Below are 26,070 nucleotides of genomic sequence, written 5' to 3' on the forward strand. Positions count from 1 at the left end.
TGTGTATGTGTGTCTATCTCTCTGTCTGTCTGTGTAGGGTTGGCAGGTGATGTCAAAATAATTTTAGAAATGAGTGCAGAGTTGGAGAGAAAAGGCAAATCAGGATGGAAGGTCAATACAATGATCATTTCCAAAGTACTCTTCACATTCTTATTACTGACTTAACTCTACCCAACCCCATTCTTCCCTAGCTATTGAGAATTTCCTCAGTAAAGTGCTCTTTGGACTGCTTTGTCTGGAAGACAGAGGATAGGGCAAGAGATTACATATTTTATCTCTAGGCCATTAGCTTGAGAGTTATTGTGCTAGTGATGGTGAATCGGTTTTTTTTTCCTACTAGATCTGTGATTTCATTAGTGTATGGAACTCTCAATGAGGAAACTCTTGACCAATACAGATCAACACCTGTTCTGTGACTGTTAGGTTTAGAGAATCGCCTGGGGCACTGGGAGATGAAACAAGTTAATGCCTCCTTTCACACAAAAAGCATGTGTCAGACTGGACCCAAGTTTAGATCTTCCTAATTATGAGGCTGATTTCTTTGTCCACTGCCCAACTACTCCTTTTTCAGATCCTGCCTTTGACACTTCCTTGTTATAGGACCATGGGACTGTATCTGTAAAATGGGACTATTACCCACTGTGCCTGCCTCATGGGGTTGTTATAGATCTTGAATGTTTGTAAATTTTAAAGAGCTATATGCCTGTTAAAATGATGATTACTTCAGTTATCTGGACCTCAGCTTCAATGATTGTGTAGTGGAAAGAAAAGTCCTCCCCTTATCCTACTCAAGAGAGATGCTTGGAAAGTAAAGGTGAAAATAATGCAAGGAAGTACTTTTGCTTTCCCAGGAAGATGGCCTACAACTTAAAGGTATTATATTATCCTGGCTTTCCTGGGAAGAGCTTTCAGTAATAGTATTATTATGTATTTGTTTATTATTACATTTTTGTAGTAGAAAGAACAGTGAACTTGGTGTCAGAAGCCTGAGAGTTCCAGGTCTGGTTGTGCCATTCAGAGACCTCAGGAAAATATAGAAAAAGCTTAGAGGAAAACCCAGGCTCAAATTCGGGCTCTGGATAACCCTGAGCAAATTATTGGACCTCTCTCAACCAAAGTTTCCTCATCTGTAAAATGATGAAGCTTGACTGAATGATCTCAAAGATCCTTTGGATATCTGTATGAAGTCTCCTGAGGTCAAAGGCTAATTGGTTTTTATCTTTATAATCTCTAGTCTTTAACATAGTACATAGCATACAGATGGCATTTCACAAATGTTTGTTGAATGAATGAATGAAAACCTATTATATGATCTTCCAGCCTCAGTTCCCTTCTCTGTAAAGTTGGGGGAAAAAATGATCCCAATGCCTCCTTCTCAGAGCTGTTTTGAGGAAAGCATTTTGTTAACCTTAAAGAGTTACAGAACGAAGAGCACTGATTGTTGTTTGTTGAGTCATAAAGCTTTATGAAAACATGAGCTGTGATAATTTATGTTGTTTCTGACGTTCCCTTGCCAGAATTTTGCTAACAGGAAGCTGTTTCTGAAATGCCTAGCCAAGAGTTTCTTATTTTCAGTTGTTTATTTATTTCCCCTCCACCTACTTAGGAACAAACTGACCCTGGAACAAAAGGAAAAGGGGGGGGGGGGGAGAGGTGACATTAGCTAATTAGGATCACCATGGTCAGTAAACATTTGCAGGTTTTTTTCCTCATTCCCTTTTCTCCATGCTCAGCCAGACACCCAGCTTCCCCCCCATCTCCCTCCCTTTCCTAACACACACACACACACACACACACACACACACACATACACACACACACCCTCACAAGCTCCCTGGGGACCCAACTAGCTCACCTAAGAGGGATCTACAAGAGGTGGTTGTTTTATGCATCCCTAGTTCTACCATTCTGGGGGAAGTAGAAAGTGGGGATTGGTACCCAGGGAATGTGGGGGAGATGACCCCCCCTCAAAACCAGACTAGAATCCCATGGAGGCAGGTCTTTTTAACTGAGGTCTCTTTCTTTTTTTTTTTAACTTTTTTTTTTTTTTTGCTTTTTGGAGGGCAATTGGGGTTGACTTGCCCAAAGTCACATGGCTAGTAATTGTGTCAAGTGTCAGAGGCCAGATTTGAACTCAGGTCCTCTCCTGACTCCAGGGCCAGTGCTCTATTCACTGAGACAATTAGCTGCCCCAAATGAGGTCTCTTTCCAGGCCAGACTTGCTTCCTCAGAGAACATTTAAGAACTTGCCTGGTTCAATGACTTTCCCTAGAAGCCACACTTAGCTAGTCCTATTTTGCTGATTCAGGTGTTTGAGTCTTCCGGCCGTTCCTCGTCCCCACCTCCTTACATTTCAGAATGAGAGAGGAGGCTTCTAGGGCCTAAAACTTAATGGTATTCCAAGTATCAGACATGGTTACTTACACCAGCTATAGCCCTCTACTTAGCAGATTTCAAGATTCTCCAGAAGAACCCAGTATCCTAGTTGAGAGAGGCTAAAGACTGGGAGAGATGAAATCTGTCACTGCCCTAGAACAAATCATCACCCTTCTCTGAGGCCTTAGTTTTTCAGTCTATAACACTAGACAATTAGGCTAGTTGTTCACTAAGCTCATTTTTAGCTCTGAAGGTCTATGACCTCATGAGATAAATATCTTCACAGCTGGGCACTAAATAAAATCTGTATCTAACTGTATGTTTTCATGGAAATCTGTAAGGGTTATGGGATTTAAAGATCTCCCATGCCCCATGGACGTGTTTTCATGGAAATCATGCTGTATTACACAGGGAAACAGAAAAGCAGGGGAGTTCACTGGAATGATCATGACATTTAGAGTCAAGAAAACTCAAGTACAATTCCACTTCTGGTATTTACTAAACCTTTGTGACTGCCAGTCACTTAACTGTCCTGTGCCTCAATTTCCTCATCTGTAAAATAAAGAGGTCTGACTTTAATGCCTTAAAGGTCCCTTTCAGGGCTAAATCTGTGAGCCTGTTATGGCCTAGGTCCCTTGTATCTGTACATCTATGGTTGATCTAAATTCAAATCAAAGTTTTGACACTTATCAGCTATATCAGAGAGGTTAAAGGTGACTAGAAGATTCCTTAGAAATTATCTTATCTAATTTCCTCATTTCATCACAGAGGAGAGCTTTGAGGCCCAGAGAGGAGAAATAAGTTGCTTCTATACAGTGTCTGGAGAGGCACTGGAAACAAAAGCTTACTACCTAACTGCCTATTTCAAAGTACTGGGGACAGAGGTGGGGGTAAGGGTATTTACAGAGAGAGAAGTGTGTGTGTGTGGGGGGGGGGGGAGGTTCTTTGCAAAGCCAGGAAAAGACTACAGAAATGTGAGTTGCTGTTCTTATTCATCCTGGAGAATCTGTCCCACTTTATAATCACCCAGAAACTTTCTGAAGGCATGCTTCTAAATAGGAAATGTTAGTCCAGTTGGCCTGTGAAAAAGCTTCAGTTGTTTCAGTTGCTTCAGGATGAATTTCACTTTTCAGGAAAACAGTAGAATGGTCTGAAGAAACCCTAAAAGACAGCCCTTTATTTGTGGAAGCCAGGTGAGTGATTAACAGCTCTGGGAGCACTGGATCCTAAATTAAGAAAGTAATTTCAATCTGTGACTATCTCTAAGAATAATTACTGGTTAAAATAATTATAGGAGGAGCCAAAATTACAGTGAAATTAAAGTAGAAGGTGGTAGAAGGCAGACCCATGGAAATGCAATGCCATCCCCTCCACAAAGCCTTTCCTGATCTCCCCAGTTGGAAAGATCCTTCTTTCTATGAACCTCTTATAGCACTTTGAATATATCTGTCATGCCCTTAATTATGTGTGTGATTGTTATCTGTGCATATGCTCACAATAAGTAACATTTAGATAGCACTTACTATGTGCCAGGCACTGTACTAAGTGCTTTACAATTATTATCTCACTTGGTCTTCACAGCAACCCTGGGAGGTGAGTGTTATTTCCATTTTACAGATGAGGAAACTGAGGCAAACTGAGGTTAAGTGACTTGACCAGGGTGACACAGCTAGTAAATGTCTGATGCTGGATTTAAACTCGGATCTCCCTGACTTGATCTCCCTGATAAAGCTCTGTCCACTAAGAGAAATGATTATTTCTCTCCTATATTAATAACCAATTAATGTGAGGGAAGGAGCCAGATTTTTTTCCCCTTTCTACTTTCTTATTCAAAGCCCAGTCTCTCATGGCCATTTCTGTCCCTCCCCAAAGAATTCACCCCACCCAGACCATCTTATCTGGATGGAATTCTTACCCCACCATTGTTCATTGTTCATTAACGGGGTAAAGGATAGATAGATACTAGATCTTCTTGTATAGATTTTGTATAGATTGGCCCAAGCAGGAGTGGTCTGGCTTGAGAGGAGTCTCTCCTTGTCCATGACTGACATGATCAAAGTCTTGTCCCCAGCCCCTCATTAGAATAGGCCCACATCTCATTATAATATTTATTCTCTCATTAATTGTTAACCAACGAGAGCTAATTTCTGCCTGCTGCTCTTCTAACAATATAAGCATTTCCACTATTTTCTTTGGTTTAGGAGAGAAAGTCAAATGATCATCATTTTATTAATTATCTGCTACCCTTAATAAAATTGATTATTAATTACCCAGAAATTGTCTCTCGGACTCTTCATTTGTCTTACAAATATGCATACAAGCTATAGTCCCCTAATTTACACTATAAACTCTGAGAACAAGGGCTGTATCAAAATCCTACCTTCTCCAGGAAGCCTTCCCCAACTCCTCTTAATTCCAGTGTCTTCCTTCTGTTAATTATTTCCTATTTTTTCTGTATATCACTTACTTGTATACATTTATTTACATGTTGTCTCCCTCATTAGATTATAAGCTCTTTGGAGACAGGGACTATCTTTTTATATCCACAGCACTTAGCGCATGATGGCTGATACATAGTAGCTGCTTAATAAATGTTTACTGACTGTCTGATTGGTTTTATATATATATATATATATATATATATATGTATGTATGTATATATATATATATATATGCCCAGTGCCTAGTACCGTGCCTTGCTATTCAATTCATCAAGGATTTGTTAAGTACCTACCAAGTTAAGGCACAGTGCTGAGCATATGAAGACAAAAATGAAACACTCCCTGCTTTATGGTTTTGTTGTTGTTGTTGAATTGAATCAAGCAGGTTGGGTAACCCTTTTTAATTTAAGTCATTCTTTCCACTATATGTTTCCATGTTCCTGTCCCTTAAAAGCAAAGATCATGCAATCTCAGAGTTGGAATGGAACTTGGAGGTTATCTATCAATCAATCAATTGATATTTATTAAGTACCTAATACATTCCAAACACCATGCAGATACAAAGACCAAAGTGAGAGACTGTCCCTACCCTTAAGGAATTTATATGGGCGACAAGGGCCTGGCAGAGACAACATTTTTGAAGATAAGTGAAGTCCAACCTGTACCTAAGCAAGAATCCTTTCTATGTTATACTCAAGAAGTGGTCATTCAGCTACTGTTGGAAGACTGCCTAGGATGGGAAACTCACTACTTTGTTTGGCAATGCTAATTGTTAGGAAATTTTTTCTTACACTTCAGTTCCCCAGTGGATCTCACCCAATGGTACAAATCACCACCCATCTGTGCCTTTTCATTCTATTCAATCCTCAATTCTAGTCCTAGCTCTGTAAATCCTCCATAGGGGGTCCACCCCACATGCTAGGTGGGGACCTTCCCTCAATTGAGCAGAAATCTGTCTCCTTCTAGTCTCTAGTTTTGTCCAATCTCTTTGCTGGTTTGGGAGCTGGGACATTTGCACCTTGTCCTCAGGAATCAGCCATTTCCCTTCCTACCTCTCCTCAATACTAACCCAGTCACTGGAGAAGAAAGAGTCAATCTGGAAAGGGAAAAGGATGAAAGGAAAGTGGAGGGAATGGGCTTGAGACCAAGAGGAGCTGGTAATTTCTGAGCTTCAGGCCTGTCCACAAACATTTCCAAACAGGCTCTCTGGAGTCAGCCCTTGGAACCGAGAGATTCTGATTCTCTCCAAGCAGCACTCAGCATGGGCGTCAACCTTAGCAGAGCCAATACCAGGGAACTATTTGGGCTTAAAAGGAAAGCATGGCTCATCTCCCAAACCAAAGCACAGACCTTAATGTTACAGTTGAAAAAAAGAAAACAAAAACAGTACTTCAGCTGGTTTACTTCCTCCCTCCAACTACACACACACACACACACACACACACACACACACACACACACACACACCACCCCTATTCTTCCCCCGACCATGTTATTGTCTGAACTGGACAAATGGCTGACTTTCTGACAACCTTTCCCTTAGCTGGTTCTGGAAAGAGAAGTTTGCCTATTTAAAAAAAACTTCCTCTCCTCTCTATCTGAGGCTATCTGAGCAGCTGCTATTTACCAAAAATGGCCAGCAGGGGGCAGAGTGGGCAAAGTGAAGGGAAAAAAACTCCACTTATTTTTAAAGGGAGAGAAAAGTTGTTCAAGCCACTGCTTATAAATGATGAGGCTGGTGTCCTCACCCATCTGCTCACATATACATACCATGCACACACAGTAAGAATTATATACATATAAATATATACATATGTATGTATATGTGTATGTGGGGGTGTGAGTATATGTCTGAGTGTGTGTGTGTGTGTGTGTGTGTGTGTGTGTGTGTGTGTTGTATTAGCAATACCCTGAAGAGGGGGAATGGAGGAGCTTTGGGAAGATTGAAAAACCCAAGTGGGAAAGGACTAAATATTTAGAGGAAAGATCATAAAATTATATAATCACAGAATATTTGAGTTGGAAGGGACCTTAGACCACAGAATATTAGAACACAAAACATGGAAAAAATTGGAAACCATCTTAAAACAGAATTGTAGAATATGGGAACCTAGAGCTGGAACCCTAGAGATAGAACCTGGAACCCTAGGGACCAACCAATGTAAGGTTTCATTTTATAGATAAGGGAACTGAGCCCAGAGAAGGCATTAAACAACTTACCTAACGTCACTCATACACTAAAAAAGAGTTCTAGGATTTGAACCCTGATCCTCTGGTCCTCTGACTTCTGGTCCAATGCCCCTTCCTTCTCTCAGGAATCCTATTTTAAGTCTCTAAATTACTACTGCACTTAATGTTTGCTGAAGTGAATTCACCCCCTGCTTCCCTAGAGCATCAAGGAACTTGTATTCAGCTTATATTTTTGTAACTAGAAGAAACAGAAGTTATAAAAATGCTTCTTCTGCTCAAATGTCAGGAAAACTTAGTCATAAGAGGCACTAAAGGGTAAGCCTACTGAAAAGGGATGGAAAAAAAACTCACAATAAAGGACTCAGCAACTTAGACTGGGTTCTGGAAAGTGATTCTCCTTGGTGGATGAGGCCCTGCCCCATTGGAGTTGGTGCAGCTGGATTTGTTGTTGGAGAAGGGGAAGAGTGGCACACTGGGAAAGAGAGCCAGTTTGGGGGTTCCTTTAGGTGTGGGGTGGAATAGATAACAGCTGAGGCTTCTTCTGACTGAGATTCTGTGATTTTGTGCTTCTGTGGTGACCTTGGATACCTTTGCAAAGAGGTCACAAGTATCAGCTAATATGTGGCATGACAGAAATCATAATCATTCTTCTGGAGATTAGATTTCCCATCATCTCATGCAAGACTGCCACTGTGATCTCCAATCCATGTGACATGGAACAAGCTGTGAATACTGGTATAATATTATGAGGAATTCTGAGTCTGAGTACTCTTTCCACAGGGAGAAAGACAGGAGGTGGCTTGTTTCAGGCAGGTCAAATCACCAGCACTGCCTTGACCACCATCTCCCTTCAACCCCTGATGGAGACAGCTCAGATCCTGAGCCCACACGCTTCTGGAAGAGCAATGCTTCCCGCCCAGTGCCCACAGTCGTCCTGCTGGGAAACAGCCCTGTGGTTTATCTGGAAATAGATTACCCCAATAGCTTTAACTATCCAAGTTTCCTATAAAGCTGATTCTCCTATGCTAAGGTAACCATAGAGCAGGGCTTTTAAAATTTTTTCATGATATGGACCCTTTTTCACAATAGTGATGTGCTTTTAAAAAAAATTCATAACTTGTAAGAAATGCTAAATTTTAGGTTCTGTTGGTAGAAGTGAAAATGTAATATTTTTCACATCTAAATTCAACGACTACTTGAACTCCACCTGTGAACTCCGAGAACCCCTTTCATAGAGTAATGTGACTATAAACAAACTGCCTGTGATCCAAATGAGTGAGCGTTACCCTCCGAAACGGTCTATACACTTTTCCAACAAATCTGGCATTGCTTAGTTCAGAGGACCTCAGAGTTCAACCTCTTCATTTTACAGATGGAGAAACTGAGGCCTAGAGAGTTTGTAACTTCCACTGGTAATAAGGATGAGCACTGGGACTTCCACCTTCTCAGACTCCCAATCCAGAACTCTTTCCACCATACCCCATAGTCTCCCCTACTACTCCATTTCTGGAAATTCTCTCTGGAAATAGGTATTAGTAGCTAGGCATTCCTGTGACAGTGACTGAAGCTCAGAAGACTAGATTTGTGTCCTAACTCTAGCTCTAACTAGCTGTGTGACCGAGGGCGGCAGAGTGAGGATTTTCCTCCCCACCCAGCAGATTCCCCTATTACTCACCCAAGCAATAGGATCCCCAATATCCACTTCCTCTGCCATTGCTTAATTTCTTTCTAAGCAGAGAGAAGTGGTAGTGTGAGCAGGAGTGGCCTTGCTGGGGGCTGTCACAGTCCAGTGGCCTCTATGCTTCATGCCTTTCAAAGGACCTGCCCGTAGCCCACCCAGGCTCACACACTGAGAAATACTCTGCTATTAGCTCCATATCTCTTCACTGTCCTAGTAACTCGTTTATCAACTCAGTCCTATAAATAACCCACTGAGTTGAGGTCTTAAATAGATATGACATGCTCACAACTCCATGGCATTAGGCAGGGCTGGGCATGAGTGAAGGGCAGAGATCATGGAAAAGACCGTAGCAGCAAGGGAGCATGGAGCATTGTGGGTCATCACTTCAGGAAAAAGTTTTCCTCAGGAAGAAGCAATTTTTAAAACCTTAAACAGGAAACCCATTTTCTATGCCCAGATTAATTTTTTTCCCCTTGAATAAGAAGAAAAAAGGCAGTAGAGAAAGTTCTGAACTGACATCAAAGCTGTGTTTAAGTCAAAACTCCACCACTGCCTTCCCGTGTAATCTTAGGGAAGTCATTGTACATCTTAAGCCTTGGTTTCCTCATCTGTAGTATGAGGAGGGTTGGAACCCTGGTATTCTCTAAGATCTCTTTCATTTGACATTCTCTGGTTCTATAATTTCCACAAATTAAGATTTATCTTGAAAATTATTTCCCTGGACTACATTGTACAGACTCTGCCAGCAAAGAGTAAACAAAGCTTGTGTCTGGCCCATCTCAGGAAGGAGGGGCTGCAGAAAGATGCTAAACTAGCGCATTGAGCAGTAACTGGAGGAAGTTTGATGTGTAAGTACAGTGTCCATTTTTAGGGAGAGTAAAAGCCTGCAGGAGAGAGTAATGCTGGGAGATGGATATGCAAGCCAGGAGATCAACACTGAAAGCCTGACACCAAAGCATTACCATGGGGTAAGACAGAATGGAAACAACTAAACAAAATTGCCCCTCCAATTCAATTCGACAAACATTTCTAGTATGTACAAGGCAGAAAGTGTCCCAATAACCATCTATCAGCACAGCATTAGCTGTCTTCCGCAGGCCCAAGACTAAAAAACTGGAGAGGGAAGTAGCAGAGTCTAGGGCAAAGACAATGGACTAGGAGCCAAGAGACTTGGGCTCTGGTCCCAGCTTTACCACTAATCAAATGTGTGACCCTGTCCAAGTCATTTCATCCCTCTAGGCTTTGGTCTCTTTACTTTTACAGTGAATGGATTGCTAAGGCCACTCCCAGCTCTTTCAGTCCTAATATTTTAAGATTCTGTTTTAAAGTCCCCTCTGGCTCTAATGTTCTGTGCTCTAAGGTCTGTTACAGTTTTAATATTCTAACATTCCATGTTTCAAGTCTCTCCCGGTTCTAACATGTTCTGTTTCTAAAATCCTAATTCATGAGTGCCTACCATACATCTCTACCATATAATCTTGCTTGCCTCACTTCCTCATTGTAAAATGAGGTGGAGAAGGAAATGGCAAATGGGGTGACCTAAATGGAGTCCCACAGAGTAAGACACGACTAAAACAACTGAACAACCACACATCACATTGCTGTTCTGTGCACTGGGGGGACCAGAGATAAAGAAGACATAATATCTGATTCAACTTGAACTGTGCCTGGCATAGGGATATAGGAAAGACTAGGCGTTCAATAAATGTTGAGTTATAAAATTTTAAAAGGTATTTATAATCTTTTAATATGATATATGCTCTGAGTGGGGGGAAGAGGTGAAGGAAAGGAGAGAATTTGGAACTCAAAATCTTTAAAATGAATGTTAAAGTATAAACTTAAATTAAAATAAAAATTATAATAAATTATGATATAAAATAAAATTAAAAATGTGTGATACATGCCCTGAAATAACTGCTCTGGCTGATAGGTCGTCATGGATTATTATCATAGCTCAGAGTTTGAAAGCAGGAAGGGGCCTAAGAGATCAATTAATCTGAAGTCCACAAAGGAACCTCCTCCTCTTCCTCCCCTTGCAAAGGCCTCATTTATAGATAGATATCAGCAAGTCTGTGAACTTGAATGGGGAAAAAATTATATTTTTATTTTCACCAGCTTCTAACTGAAATCTAGCATTTCTTTCTTTAAATTATGTAAAGGTTATCTAAAATTATTTAATTTATTATTTAAAATTATTTTAAAACCTTATTCAGGGGGCAGCCAGGTAGCACAGTAAGAGCACCGGCTCCAGTGTCAGGATGACCTGGAGATCGAATCCCGGGCTCAGACACTCAGTACCACACCCAGAAATAACTGGTCGTGTAATCTTGAGCAAGTTACTTAACCCCGATTGCTTAAAAACAAAACAAAACCTTATTCAGAGAAGGGATCCCTAGGCTTTCAGCAGGCTGCCAAAGGGGTCTGTGACCAAAAAAAAAAATTAAGACACTCGACCCCTTCACTTAAGAAAAAGGAGCCTTCAGGCTCTCAGGCTGCCCAGGGGCAGTAAGGAGGAGTCAAATTAGATAATAAGTATAAAACACTTAGCACAGGGTCTAATGTGTAGTGGGTGCTATATAAATGTTAGCTATTATTATGTAGTACCTACTCTGTGCTAGGTAAGTGCCCTCACTAATATCTCACAACCCTGTGGGATAGGTACTATCATTATCCCCATTTTACAGTAGAAGAAACTGAGGCAGGAGAAGTTAAGTGACTTCTGTCCAGGGCCACACAGCTACAGCAAATGTTCTCCTGTTTCAGGTTTTTATTCAATAGGAAAGGGCCCTGGGAATCCCTAGACTATGGTATATAATGATCCCTGAGTATCCTTAATTCCCATAAAGACTCAGCTGGTGTTACCTCCTACAAAAAGCCTTATGGATTAGATGTCCTTTAAGGTCCTTTCCAAGGGCAGCTGGGTGGTGAAGTGGATGGAGTACTGGGTATGGAGTCAGGAAGACTCATCCTTGTGATTTCAAATCTGGCCTCAGACACTTACTAGTTGTGTGACGTGGGGCAAGTCACTTAACCCTGTTTGCCTCAGCTTCTATAAAATGAGCTGGAGAAGGATGGCCAACCACTTTAGTATCTCTGCCAAGAAAACCCTAAATGGGGTCATGAAGAATTGAAACAACTGAAAAACAGTTAAAAAAACCTTTCCAGGGATAAAACTGTGATCTTGGGACATTGACTCCTCCCAGATATTAGTGCTTCCCTCAGAATGAATCCATATATTTATTTTGTATTTACCCACCTGTGTGCACATTAGTTCACTTCAGTGAAGGAAGAGAACTATTTTGTTTTTGTATCTCTAGCAGTTGGTATGGTGTCTGGAACATAATGGGTGCTTAACTAATGCTGAATTGGATTTGTATCTAGATGCCACATTTTTGGCTAGAGTATGTCCAAAGGAGGGTAATCAGAACTGGAAGCAATGACATATAAGGCCTGGCTGAAGGAGGTAGTTTGGCCTAGAAGAGAAAAAGCTAGAAATAGAGAAGGAGTTGTCATCAAACATTTGACATGCTATCAGGTAGGAGAAGAACTGAGTCTGCTTGGCCCCAGAGGACAGAACAAGGAGTGCTAGGCTAAAATTGCAGAGAACTTTTTCACATAAGAAATGTCCTAAAAAACAAGTGGACCAAAATGGAATGGATAGCTTCCAAAGAATATATGTGAAGTGCTTTGCAGAACCTTAAAGCACTAAGTGCAAGGTATTTTTAGTAATAATTAATTGTAATTAGCAGTAACAACAATTTCCCCGTTATTAAGGGTTTTGCAGGGATGGCTGCTTGTTGGGGACATTTTAGAGAGGTTTTCTGATCAAGTTTGGGTTAGATTTGGGCAACTAAGTAGTGCAGTGGATACAGTGCTGGATGTAAAGTCCAGAAGACTCATCTTTGTGAGTTCAAATCTGGCCTCAGACACGTCAGTTGTACAACCCTGGACAAGTCACTTAACTCAGTTTCCTCAGCTGTAAAATGATCTGGAGAAGGAAATGGCAAGCCACTCTAGTATTTTTGCCAAGAAAACCCCAAATGGGGTCATGAAGAGTCAGACATGACTAAAAAAAAACAAACCAGCTGAACAACTGAATGGGTTCAATTCAGTAATATGCTGGTAAATATTTAGCAACTAGCTTGCAAAAAAAAAGTATGCATGACATACTTTTAAGTTGAATTTGCATTATTAACATTTTCTCCAACTCCAACACATTCTTAAGTCTAGACAATCAACAACAAAAAAATCAATCAAGTCCTTATTTGGAGAGTTTGCTGATTTTGGAGGTGTAAATGCTCACACTGAAATTTTAACAATGGCTCTGGTTGCAGCTGTTTCCAGCACACCCCTGGTTGGACTAATGGCCTCTAAGATTTCATGATTATATGTCCAGTTCCTGGGTAACCATCTGGTACCCAGAAAAGTTCTTTAGTACTTCCTCTGGCTAACTAATTGCTGCTATGCTCCAGTGAGCACCAGCTGTTTAGAGAAGTTAGTATTTTTCCGGTCAGCTCACCATTTAAAGGGGTGAAGTGTGAGTCCCATGACATGAAAATGACTCCTTTCCAAATTCAATTCAATGAACATTTATTAATTGCTTACCCAAAGGGATCATAGAGATCATCTAGTTATAGAATCCAAAACTGTTGACCTGGAAAGGACAAAAGATTATCTAGACCAGGGATTTCTAATAGCTTCTTTAGCTGTCTGGTGGAACCTATAATCTGGCCCTTTCTCAGATGAATGTTTTTAAATGCATAAAATAAAATACATAGAATTAACAAAGAAAACCAATAATATTGAAGCAAATATAATTTCCCCCATCCAACTACATGGATCCCCTTTTGAAATTTAACCACAGTCTGATTCCAAGTCAAGAACCTCAGATGCAGGCCAAAGAGAAGGTAAAGACTTTGCTCAAGTTCACATAACAAGTTAACTGGAGAACCAATCCCAGAAAAAAAAGTCTTGTGCATCTCAGGTTAGGGCTCTTTCATTTATACCAGACTACATCTGACTGTGTTCTAGGTGCAGTATGAGATTTAAAGAATTTAAGGCAGCTCAGTGGTGTAGTGAATTAGAGCACTCATCCTGGAGTCAGGAAGATTCAAATCTGGTCTCAGACACTTACTAGCTGTGTGACCCTAGGTACCTTATTTGCCTCAGTTTCCTCATCTGTTAAATGAGCTGAAGAAGGAAATGGCAGACTATTCCAGTATTTTTGCCAAAAAAACTCCAAATTGGGTCATGAAGAATAAGACCAACTGAAAAAGACTGAACAATAACAAAACCCAATACCAGAGAGCTGGAGAGGTATATTTCAATGAGTCTTGCATTTCTTCAAAAATGTGCATTCCCTAGGGGCAGCTAGGTGGTGCAGTGAATAGAGCACTGGCCTTGGAGTCAGGAGGACCTGAATCCAAATCCGGCCTCAGACACTTAACACAAAAAATAGCCATGTGACCTTGGGCAAGTCACTTAACCCCAATTGCCCTCCAAAAAGCAAAAAAAAAAAAGTGCATTCTCAAATGGTACAGATCATGACCCATTCATTTCTTCTCATCCTGTGCAACTCTTTTCTGTCTTCCCTAAAAGTCTCCAGAGGGGATCCATACAATATGACGGATGTCTCCCATAAGGTCTCTCAATATTTTTCTGGAACAAATGTAGCACATCTCTACCACCAACTTTTATCTCACTCTTGACTTGAGGCAGTGACTAGAGTTAGACTTCTATTGGCCTTTTCATGATGACTGGTTCAGAAAATCTCTATAGGTAATCATGATAGTTCATATTGACATTCAATATTTTATCCATTTCCTATATTCTACTTCAGCAATCTGTTTAAATAGGTCAGTTTGGAATTATTTTAATCTCCAATTTCTCATTTTTATTCTTAAAATTTGGTGTCGATTTTGTTCTTTGTACTAACAAGTCAATAATCTAGCTGAACACAGACAACTGATTTGGAAGTTATTCCAATGTAAATAACGAGTTACTTTTTATCTTGTTGATACAATCAATTTCATATTTTGTAATGTATTGGCCATGTTTAGCATTTCTCATCTTTCTTTTTGAAGAATGTATTCATGATATACACATATAGGGTTTCTATGAAGCCCATATGTCTTTGGCTTCTTTCATTTTTTTTGATCCCACACCATACTTTCCAATGCATTTTTCACCATCATCCCCTATGCCTACCTTTTCAATGAAGTTGTCAATTACTAACTTATGTGTTGACTTAATTTAGAGGCTCTTATCAAGGTCTTCATAGAGTTTCTCTATCTTCTTATCCTCTGTATAATGGCCTTTTTGCTCCTGTTCATTGCACAGTCATCACTGCAAAGTGAGATGACCAAGTGTTCCATAAAATTATGTTTCCTCTTACCTTTGGATGTACCATGACACTAACCTGACAACCTGCCTTTCCAAGGAGAACCTGTGAGCCTTCCTCCTATTTAGGTGCAATTTCCTTATATCTTTTGGCTTCATTGCAAGAATGTCAATAATGATAGGACTTAGTTCTTCCAGCAATATGTTGACTCATTGGTCAGTGGTTGAGGATTTCATATTTAGAGTGCCAACAGTTACTAATATCTATAGATTATCTAAAAGCTACATGATTCTTGGCACCATGTGCCATTTTTCTGCCTCCCTCCCAATGTCACTGCAGAAGTAAAGAGCTATATAGGACTGAGGACAGACTTATATTTGTCTTTATTTCATGGGGTGTCTTGTTCAAATAATTCACCTACTGGCCAGTCTCCTGGTGAAGCCCTCTCCATACTTAACTAACCTGGTCTTTGGCCTCTAGACGTGGATATACATACATACATATATACACATACATTGCCATATATGTATTTATATTATCGATCAGTCACTTCAGTCGTGTCTGACTCTGTGACCCCATTTTGGGATTTTCTTGGCAAAAATACTGGAGCAGTCTCTGCCATTTCCTTCTGCAGCTCATTTTATAGATGACGAACTGAGGCAAAGAGTGCCCAGGGTCACAGAGCTAGTAAATGTCAAAGGCCAGACTTGAACTCAGGAAGATGAGTCTTCCTGCTTCTAAGTTCAGCACTCTATCCACTGTGCCACCTAGCTGCCTTATGTATCTATATAGAAATATATGAAAATATATGTATCTTTAGATACATATGCTTAGACATCATTTATGCATATGTGGCATATATGCATGTCTACGTACATATATATGTTGTTTGTCCTTCATTTCAAAGAGGACCAATGACATCATAGGGTGATGTCTTGTGAATGAATTGGATTTAAGTGAGGCAGAGCTGCACAAAGTCATCAGCCCCAAGGAGTTAGCTAAGTGATAAAATAGATAGAGCACTGGCCCTGGAGTCAGGAGGACTTGAGTTCAAATCTGGCCTCAGACACTTGACACTTATCAGCTGTGTGACCTTGGGCAAGTCACTTAACTCTGATTGCCCTGCCCAAAATAATAATAATAATGATGATCATGATCATGATCATTTAAAAAACAAAGTATAATGGTTAGGGAATTTGAAGACCTTCCCTACCCCTTAAATGGGCCTCACGTGGGGCCCAACAAGAGAAGCTTGCTTAGGAAAGGCTTGTTTTTCAGGAAGGTCTACACCTTGTTACTTTGTAATTAGGCAGTGGGTCACAAAGGTGGTGGTATCCTCTGACCCTGGAGAAGGCTAAAAATATATATATACACACACACCCTGAGGTGAGGTTTTGCTTTGAGGCTCACTTATGGGAAGAGTTGTATGATTTGGCCAGATGAGACTCTGGACAGTCACTGAGCTCCCCCCCAGCTTTGAAAACCCATATGTTGCTGGTGCTTCTCTCTCTGGTAACTAACACTGTATGTATGTAACAGACAGCTAGAAGCCCTGTCTGTTGGTCTGTTGAATTGTGTTGTTTTCTCTGTATTTTTACGTCTGCTTGTAATTTCTGTTTGTATTTTCTGAAGTTCAAGGTGCTGACTTTCTCCCCTGGACTAAGTGAATGATATATGTTTGATTAAAGTAAGATTGTTAACCCCTTTTGAGTTGCTTTCCTATAGAAAATCAAATCAAAGAACTTGTGCTAGCAGCCATCCTGGGTATGCTAGGGTGCTTGCTGTTACAAAAAGTCTTCAGCCTCAATCTCTGTTCCAGATTCATTGAAATCCAGTGGCAAGACAAAGGTAAAGACAATTGGTGATGGACCAGGATATAGTGGATGATGTTGGCATCTTCAGTGTCTGACCAAGCTCCAAGCACTCCACAGTGCCTATTTCAGCTGGCTTCATGGCTGTTGGAACAAATTGTTTTCATCCACCCATTCTGCCAATGGAAGTCTTCACATGCTTGGGGTAGACATCCCCTTGGCTCAACAATAGGTCTGAGGCATACTGGTTACTCTCAGCCCAGTTCAGCTCATCTGCTAAGACGGTATTGTCCAGGTGTGGCTGCTGTGCATGCTACAGCTTCTTGGAGCCACAGGTGAGAGTTGCGTAAAGGTGGACACCAAAGGTGAATGAGTAGTTCTAAAAAGCCCTCATAGCAGAGATACTAGTTTTCTGTGAACACCCTATACACTCCATGTACATATATACATGTATACATATACACTATACCACACACACACGCACACACACACTCCTCATACACAAATAAAAAGAAAAGGTTACCAGGTTATAGGTACTGAGTGCCCAATGAATAACACAGTAAGAGCTACAGACAAGATGATCAGAGAAGAGAGGTCACATTGGACTGGGTTGGTCAGAGAAGGTTTCAGAGAAAGTGGAACCTTAACAAGAGCTAAAAGATGGGCCAAGTAACTTAAAGGTTCAATTCCTAGTTACATGGCACCTATATAAGTTTAATGACCTAGTACTAAGAATGTTAGCCTTAGAGTCATAAAACCTGGGTTTAAGTCCTGATTCTGATATTTACTAGGTAGGTGTCTCTGAGCAAGGAATTTTCACCTTTATAAGCTTTTTTTTTCCATCTATAAAATTAAAAGGTTGAACTAGCTGGCGCAAAGATCCTTCTATCTAAATCTAAATGATCTAAATCCTATGATCCTAAATCAACTAATCTTTCTGAACCTAAGTTTCCTCATTTGTAAAACAAGGATAATCATATATGTACAGGATACTTACAGGGCTGTTGTGGGGAAAAGTCCATTAGAAACTCCATGGCTATAGAAATGAGTTACATTTTAGTGGTGTTCTCTGAGCACATTATACTTTTATTCATCAAAAACTCATTTCAGTTAAATAAACATTAGTGAGTTGGTAGCCCAATCCAGTCCACTTTATAGGATTGTGATAAACACAGGAGCCACACCCTGTGAGAAGTTCCAGGCTCATGTATACTCATATACCTATACTCTATGACTCAGACTTCACAATCTCTCCTCCCAAAGCCAAGGCCCTCCAGAAACCTGGGGCTAGGCCAAGTTTTGCCACCCAGACAAAGCCTCCAGGGTGAATTTGGTAACTTTCCAGCATTCTATACAACTCATCCACATTTTATCTCCACCAATCAATGATGTAAAAGTCCTGCCTTTTAACAATAGCAGCTGATATTTCTATAGGGCCCTACTTCTCTCAGGCTATTTCTGCCCACACCTGATTCTCCACCAACCAATGATATAAAAGTCCAACCTTATAATAGCAGAAGCTGACATTTCTATAGGGCTTGGTAGTTTCGAAAGTGTTCTCCTCAAGGTACCATCTTACCTATCAGAATGGCTAAAATGATGGAAGGGGAAAATGACAAATGTTGGAGGGAGTGTGGAAAAATTGTGACACATACATTGTTGGTAAAACTGCAAACTGATCCAATTAATTTGGAGAGTTATGGTATTATGCCCAAAGAGTTACAAAACTGTGTATACCCTTTAACCCAACAATACCACTCTTAGGTCTGTTTTCCAAGGTAATTAAGGGAAGAGGAAAAGAAATTAAATGTTCTAATATATTTACAGTAACTTTTTGGTGGTAAAGAACTAAAAATTGAGGGGATGTTCATTTAAACAAGTAAATTGTGGTAACCAAATTGTGGCATATGATTGTGTTTGAATACTACTATGCTATAAGAAATGATGAGCTGGTTGAATTTAGAAAAACATGGAAAGACTTGCATAAAATAATGAGGAGTGAAATGAGAAGATGTAAGAGAATGTTGTATACAGTAACAGCAGTATTGTTTGAAGAACTGTGAACGACTAAGTTATTTTCAGTATTACAAATACTCAAAATCAACTACAAAGGACCTATCAAGGAAGATGATAGCCATCTCTAGAGGAAAAACTGATAAACAGAAATACGTATAGTATGGTTTTACATATATATGTACACACATACAGACACATCTGTGTCTAACAGTGGTCTTCTGTAGTGTGGGGAGGGGAGGGGGAAAAATAAAAAGTACACAGAGAACAAAAGAAAACTCAGAAGGAAGTACAGAAAAGCAGGATAGTGTTGAAAACAATGTGTAGTATTTATCACATAGGTTTTTTTTAAGTAAACAGTGTGAAATGGAGATTCATGATTTCATACTGAATCCTCTTTTTGTTTATGTTGTGCATGTAGAAATGTGATGGGGGGTTTTTTTGTCTTTTTGTATTTAAGTTCAAAATGAATTTTAAAAATCTTAAAAAAGAAAGAAAAAACAGTGCTTTCCTCACAAGAGTCCTGTAGAGTAGGTAATACAACTGCCTTTATCCCAATTTTACAGAACAGTAAACTGAGGCTCAAAAAAGGAAATGGCTTATCCCAGATCACATAGCTAAGAGTGGCAGAGCTGGGATTTAAACCCTGATATCCAGACTCAAAAGTCAAGACATTCTAACCCCACTTAGACTCTGGAAATCTGTATCCAATCCTCTCACAAATTCTTATAAACTGTGGCAAGGAAAACAGATAATTTCAGATACTCACATATGAAATCTTAGTCTTGCATTGGCATCATGTAATAGAGGACTCCTCTGACTCTTGGTTTCCTCATTCATTATATGGGGTAACAATACCTGCAATGCCTACTTCACAGGGTCATTGTAAGGAAAGCACTCTGAAATATGTGCTATTATTATGTAGCTGCAAATAATTCACTCCAAAATGCATCAAAAAGTATTTAGATTGGATCAGCATGCTATATAGTGCCATAAATGTTTCTGACCATGGGTTACCATAATCAAAGAATTCATCGCTTAATGGGCAAAAATTCCAGTGTTAAGCCTCTTCATACTTAGCTAGGTTGTTCTCAAATAACAGAAATAGCCTGTTCTAAGGACCATACCCAAAGTCATTTCAGATTGTTAGGATCCACCAGCACTTGTACTCAGCTGGCACAGACTTCAGACATTCACAGTCTATAAAAATGTGGGTGAACTGGCAATCTAGGACAAACAAAAGCATGATAGCTTAAGAGTCAGACAACATCCTAGGTTTGAATTGTGTCTCTACCACTTATTAATTAACCATGTGACCTTGGGCAAATGTTCTTGCCTTTTTGAACATCAAAAATCACAGAATGTCAGAGCTATATGGAAGCTAAAAATACAGAATCTTAGAACATATCAATCAACCAACAAGGATGTATTAAACACCGACTGTTTTCTAGGCATTTGCTAGGTACTGGGCATACAAAGGAAAAAAATGAAATGGTACCTGCCCTCAAGGAACTTCATCCTATAGGAGGAAGAAACATGTATACAAAGCATATACAAGTATACATAGGCAGGTAGGTGATGCTAGAGCATGGGACCTGAGCTCAAGTTACTTAATTTCTACCTTAGTTTCTTCATCTGTAAAATGGGAATAATTAAAACACCTATTTCCTAGGGTTGCTGTGAAGATAAAATGATATAATATTTGTAAAGCACTCTGAAAACATTAAAATGCAATCTAAATGCTAGATATTATCATTATACAAGCATAGATTAGAGCTGGGGACACCAGAACATAGGTTTAGAATACAGAATGTTGGAATATGAAGGGACTTTAGAACATAGAATGTTACATCTGGAAGATACTTTAGTGATCATAGTCTCTTCTCTTCATCTGACAAAGGAGGAAATTAAGACTCAGAGAGGCAATGACAGACCTAGGTTCCACAAACAGTTAGCAGACTTTTCAATACTTACCTCAAAGAGCTGTCATGAGGAAAATGTACATAAAGTGATCTGTAAACTATAAAGTGTCATCATCAGTACTTCATCAGTAGCCCATTGAGGAGTTCCCCAGCATCTCACTGGTAAGTCCATCAGCATCTCCCCCAAACCCCACCTCCCCCAGCTGCTGACCTTGTGACCAGGAAATTCAGAAAAGTATTTAGCTATTCTTCTGTAGATACAGTTCAAATCATCAACATTCAGAAGAGCAATTAAGCCTAAAAGATTCTGAACAACCTGGAAAATTCCTTTCAGTCCCAAACAACACTTTCCAAGGCTATTCCAAGAATGCCCCATGACTAGACATGGAACAGTATTTCATCTGATGCTAAGACTCCAAAGACAGGAGTACATTTCTCTCCAATGTCCATGCCCCAGGCTCTTGTGGTTCAGGGCACAAATGAAGTTCTGTCCCAGGCTTAATTTGGTAAATATCTCTGAAATTCAGGAGAGCAAGAAACAGCCAGATTTCAACATGAGTCACCTAAATAAGATGCCGTGCCAGAAGGCTCAGGGATGAATTCCTTCATTTCCCAATAATATAGTGTTCATCTAGAAAAATAGGAGTCTGTATATTAACAGGCACCTCCCTCATTCTCTCTCAACCAGAGCTTTTCAATCTATATTCATAAGACAAAAAATGTTAGGGCTATGAAAGACCTGAGAATATTAGAGTGGGAAGATACTTTACAAACCATCTCTTCCAAACCTCTTATTTTACAGATCAAGACACTGAGACTCAGTCACATAACTTTTAGTGGTTGAACTAGGACTTGAACCCAGTTCTGACATTCAGTTCAGTCTCTGCTGGCTGCCATGCTGCCTTCAGTGAAGCTTGCCAAGGCCTAGGAAGGGTGGGGACAGTACCTAGTGATACTTAAAGATGAGGTATGCTTCTAGTGTTTTCATAAAATTACTTTAAAATGCTGTATTTATATTCATGTGAGGATATGGTGGAATGATTTAATCTATTTTCTTTCTATTGTTCTGTCTCCAAAGTTGACATTTTTACCCCCATTTCGGAGGGCCAGAGCTGTTCTCAAGTAGCAGTGGAGAATATTGGAAATAGCATGGAGTAGCATGACTTGGGTTCACATCTTCCCTCAGATACTTACTACCTATGTGACCATTGTCAAGTCATTTATTCTTTCTGGGACTTAGTGTCCTCATCTGTAAAATGAGTGGGGTGGACCAGAGAGGGCCTTTCCAATTCTAGATCTATGATACTATGACTATAAATGTGCTCACAGAATAGGAAAATTAAAAGGGACCTCAGAAGTCACCTAGTCTACTACCCCCCCACCCCTCACCCCAACCCCCACTCCCCATCTCCCCCATCCCCACCCCCTGAATAAAAATCCCTTCTGCAACAGCTCTGACAAAAGTCATACAGCCTGTTTGGAGATCTTCCAAGTAAAAGTCTTCTACCTCCCTAGGGAGGCCATTCTACCTTCTGACAACTCTAATTATTTTAAATGTGCCTTCCTGTATTGCTCCTCTTGCTGCTGTCAGGGACCAAGGAGAACAAATTTAATCTTTCTTCCACATCATAGTCCTTTAAATACTCAAAGATGGTATCATGAGCTGCCCTTCTTTTCCCAAGGTTGAATATATTTAAATATATATATTCTTCCTGCAAGCAAAAAGTGTATTTTATTTTTCAGTCACGTCCAGCTCTTTTTTCTTTTTCTTTTTTTTTTTCTTTTTGGAGGGAAGAAGGCAGGGCAATTGGGGTTAAGTTACTTGCCCAAGATCACATGGCTAGTAAGTGTGTCAAGTGTCTGAGGCTGGATTTGAACTCAGATCCTTCCGACTCCAGGGCCAGTATTCTATTCACTGTGCCGCCTAGCTGCCCCCATGTCCAGCTCTTTGTGACCCATTTGGGGGTTTTCTTGGCAAAGACACAGAGTGGTTTGCCATTTCCTTCTCCAGCTCATTTTACAGATGAAGAAACTGAGGCAAACAGGATTAAGTGACTTGCCCAGAGTCACATAGCTAGTAAGTATCTGAGGCCGGATTTGAACTCAGGAAGATGAGTCTTTTTGACTCCAGGCCTGACATTCAATCTACTGTACCACCTAATTGCTTCAAATGGTATAAGTATCTCCACAAATGAGAATGAAAAACGGGTACAGTAGTGTGTCAAAAAAAAAAACCACAGGGTCTGGGTTTAATAGCAAAGTCAAGAGACTTGGATGTAGGTCACATCATGAGATGATGTAAAGAATGTTAGATCTGGATTCATATCCTGGCTCTAATATTTTCCAAGTGCTTTACCCTGGGAAATTCACTTAGGATCTCTAAGGCTCTATTTCCTCATCTTCAATATGGAAACTTGCATCACTAATTTCTGAGGATTTTAATTAACCCAGTGCTTTGCAAATCTAAAAGCTTTCTAGAAATGTGACTTCGTTTTGTTTTAGCCCTTACATAAGGTGTGACCTTGGACAAGTCCAATCATCACTCTGGTTCTATGTGTAAAGTCCTTTGTTCCCTTGCTTTAGGTCTCCTGTACTGTAGCTAAAACTCCATCCTGCATCTGGTTCCTTTGGTATCAGATATAGGCTACTCTCAGCTCGGAAGGCAGAGAAGTGTCTAAATATTTTTCAGTTTTGAGGAGATTGAAAGTGAGCTAACTTCCCAAAAAACTGTTCAAATGCCCAACTCTAGTCTTCTTTCTGCTGAGTTCTAGCAGAGGCCTCCTCCTCCCAGGGAAAGGATGATGATATGGTAACTCCGGAATATAGACAGCACGCTGTTTTGCATCTTAACTATAAAATAGTTTTGGTAGAAACATTTATCAAACCCATATGTTGCCTCTTTTTTTTTTCTTTCCCTAGTTCCCCCTCCCCCTTCTTTCAGATGGTTTCCTACTGACTCATTCACTCCTAATATAGATTTGTATATTCCCCTCTTGGACAAAAACTCCCAAGAGCTCTTTAGATTCCTGACAACTCAACTAAGGCCAAAACAGGTGGCCCTGATGGTCAAAGGGAGAAAGGCAAGTAGCAAACCAAGGGTGTGGCATCAAGAGCCCCAGGGAGGGAGGATGTCTGGAAGCCTATGGGAATGGGCTAGATGATATTTAAAAGCCCTTCCAAATCTAACATTCCATGTCATAAAATCCCTTCCATATTCTAGGTTCTAAGATCTCTTCTAGCTCCCAGTTCCAAGAAAGAATCTGCTGGTAAATGTTCAACAACTTGTCTGGGATGGGGGTGGGGAGCAGACAAACTGTACTTGTGACATACTTTTAAAGTTTAATCTGCATTATTCACATTTTCTCCATCAATTTCTTAAGTCTAGACAATCAACAAAACAATCAACCAAGCCCTGATTTATGACATTTGCCAGTTTCTGAGGTATGAATGCTCACATTAAAAATTTAACAATCAGCTCTCCTAGGCTGGTAGGAGCTAGCTTCAGCACACCCTTGGATCCAAGGATTCTAATTGGATAAATCAAAACACTCTCTTACAGAGAAAGGGATCCTAAAGACATTTATACCTTCGAAGTGGATTGTTCTTAAGGGTGGCCAGCTAGATGGCAGGATAGATAGAGAGCTGGGCCTGGAGTTAGGACGACCTGAGTTCAAATTTGACCTGATACTGCCTAGCTGTGTGACTCTGGGCAAGTCACTTAGCCCCTTTTCCCTCAGTTTCCTCATCTGTAAAATGAGCTGGAGAAGGAAATGGCAAACTGCTCCAGGATCTTTGCCAAGAAAACCCTAAATGGTGTCACAAAGAGCCCAACATGACTGAAATGACTGAACAACACTATTAAAGGCCTGAGTTAAACTCCACTGGGGCAAGAGTGTAATTAGTTAATGAGTCTCCAGCCACCAGATCTGAATCCACCTGTAAAGCTCAAAGGCTGACCTGGAAGAGATACAAGCCCATGGGAACCAACAACCCCAACTCAACCCTGTTCCCTACCCAACTCTCACCAACTTCCCAACACGATGTCATATTTATAGCATTCTGGGATTCTCAGCAGGGAGAGAAAAACAGCTGCTAGCAGTGTTCCTCCCCTCCACCTTACCAATAAATACTGATACTAAAGTCTGCTCAGGGACTTTCAGATCAGGGCCCACTCACTGGATCTGATTATCAACATCTTCCTCCCCCAGGGACAGACCAGCTGCCATCCCATGATTTACCCACTTTGAGAAAATGTAGTCCCATCAAAAAGACTAGATATTCCTTCTCCCCCACCCCACCACCCACCACTGCTGTTGCTTCTAACATGGGCCAAGCTGCTTTCTGTAAACCAGATGCCACTGTTCAGAGAAGCAGACTGTCCCAGGGGCAAGAGTACTGGACTTGGTGTACAGCCCTGCCTCCACCACTTACTAGCTATGGGAAAGTCACTTCCCCTGTCTGACTTCAGCTTCCTCATTTGTAAAATGGGGGTAATACTGTAAGGATCAAATCAGATAATGAATGTGAAAAAAGCTTTGTAACTGTGTGAGTTATTATTGTTATTAAAGTGGGCAGTGGAGTGGGCCCAAGTCATTTGAATTGTTTCCTTTATATAAATAATAATAATATCTGCTTGTCTTTAAGACCAGAGCTGTTATTGTAAAAGAGCACAACCAGAACATTAACTTGTGGCAGCCTCAAGGCCCCATGTGGCCCTCCAGGTCCTCAAGGGCAGCCCTTTGAATCCATACTTCACAGAACAAATCCCCTTAATAAAAGGATTTGTTCTGTAAAACTTGAACTCAGCCAAAAGGTCACACCCAAGGACCTAGAAGGTCACATGTTGCCTTGAGGCCACAGGTTCCCCACCCCTGGTATAACCCAACCTGTGCCCCCTCTACAGCTCTGAGGACAAAGGACTTGCCTTCCTTTTCCAACTATAGCATTAACTTCAAGGGCTGGAAGCTTTCCTAGGCAATCCAGGGCTGCTTTTAAATGTGGCTTACTGAGGAGGGGTGATTTGGTGAAATGAAATACCTCATCTTTAAGTCTCTCTAATTGCTGGGTAGCCATTGCCTAAGTTAGACTAATAGAATGTTAGAAGAGATCTGAGAGACCATCTAGGGCAACTAACCCCCTCATTTTACAGAAAAGGAAACTGAGGCTCAGAAGGGGGAGGTGAGTAGTTAAAGGTCATACAGTAAGTCAGAGTAAAGAAAAATTAGTTACATGACCTTGGGTGTCTCTTAACTTCTCTGCTTCTCAGTTAATGGCAGTGATAGTAAACACTTGGCCA

At 40.4% G+C, this 26,070-nt stretch overlaps 1 protein-coding gene across 3 annotated transcripts in view; it reads right to left on the reverse strand.

The window, feature by feature from the left end:
* The window catches only part of GSN (gelsolin), a 74,620-nt gene that overhangs the window by 39,585 nt on the left and 8,965 nt on the right, over positions 1–26,070 (reverse strand). The window contains exon 1 of one of the 3 annotated variants that reach the window (XM_069073792.1): positions 20,827–20,845. The exons of 1 other annotated variant lie outside the window; for it this stretch is intronic. Coding sequence is in view for 1 of the 2 variants with exons in the window: in XM_069073789.1 (XP_068929890.1) it covers positions 8,683–8,721 (39 nt within the window). In the remaining variant the exon portion in view is untranslated. Of the gene's footprint in view, positions 1–8,682; positions 8,858–20,826; positions 20,846–26,070 lie in introns of those variants that run through there. One more of the 3 variants, XM_069073789.1, reaches the window with a different exon arrangement.

This window comes from Petaurus breviceps, unplaced genomic scaffold (genome assembly GCF_028583685.1).
Source record: "Petaurus breviceps papuanus isolate PSGF00001 unplaced genomic scaffold, PetGlider_PUasm1.0 90879, whole genome shotgun sequence".
Taxonomy (NCBI): domain Eukaryota; kingdom Metazoa; phylum Chordata; class Mammalia; order Diprotodontia; family Petauridae; genus Petaurus; species Petaurus breviceps.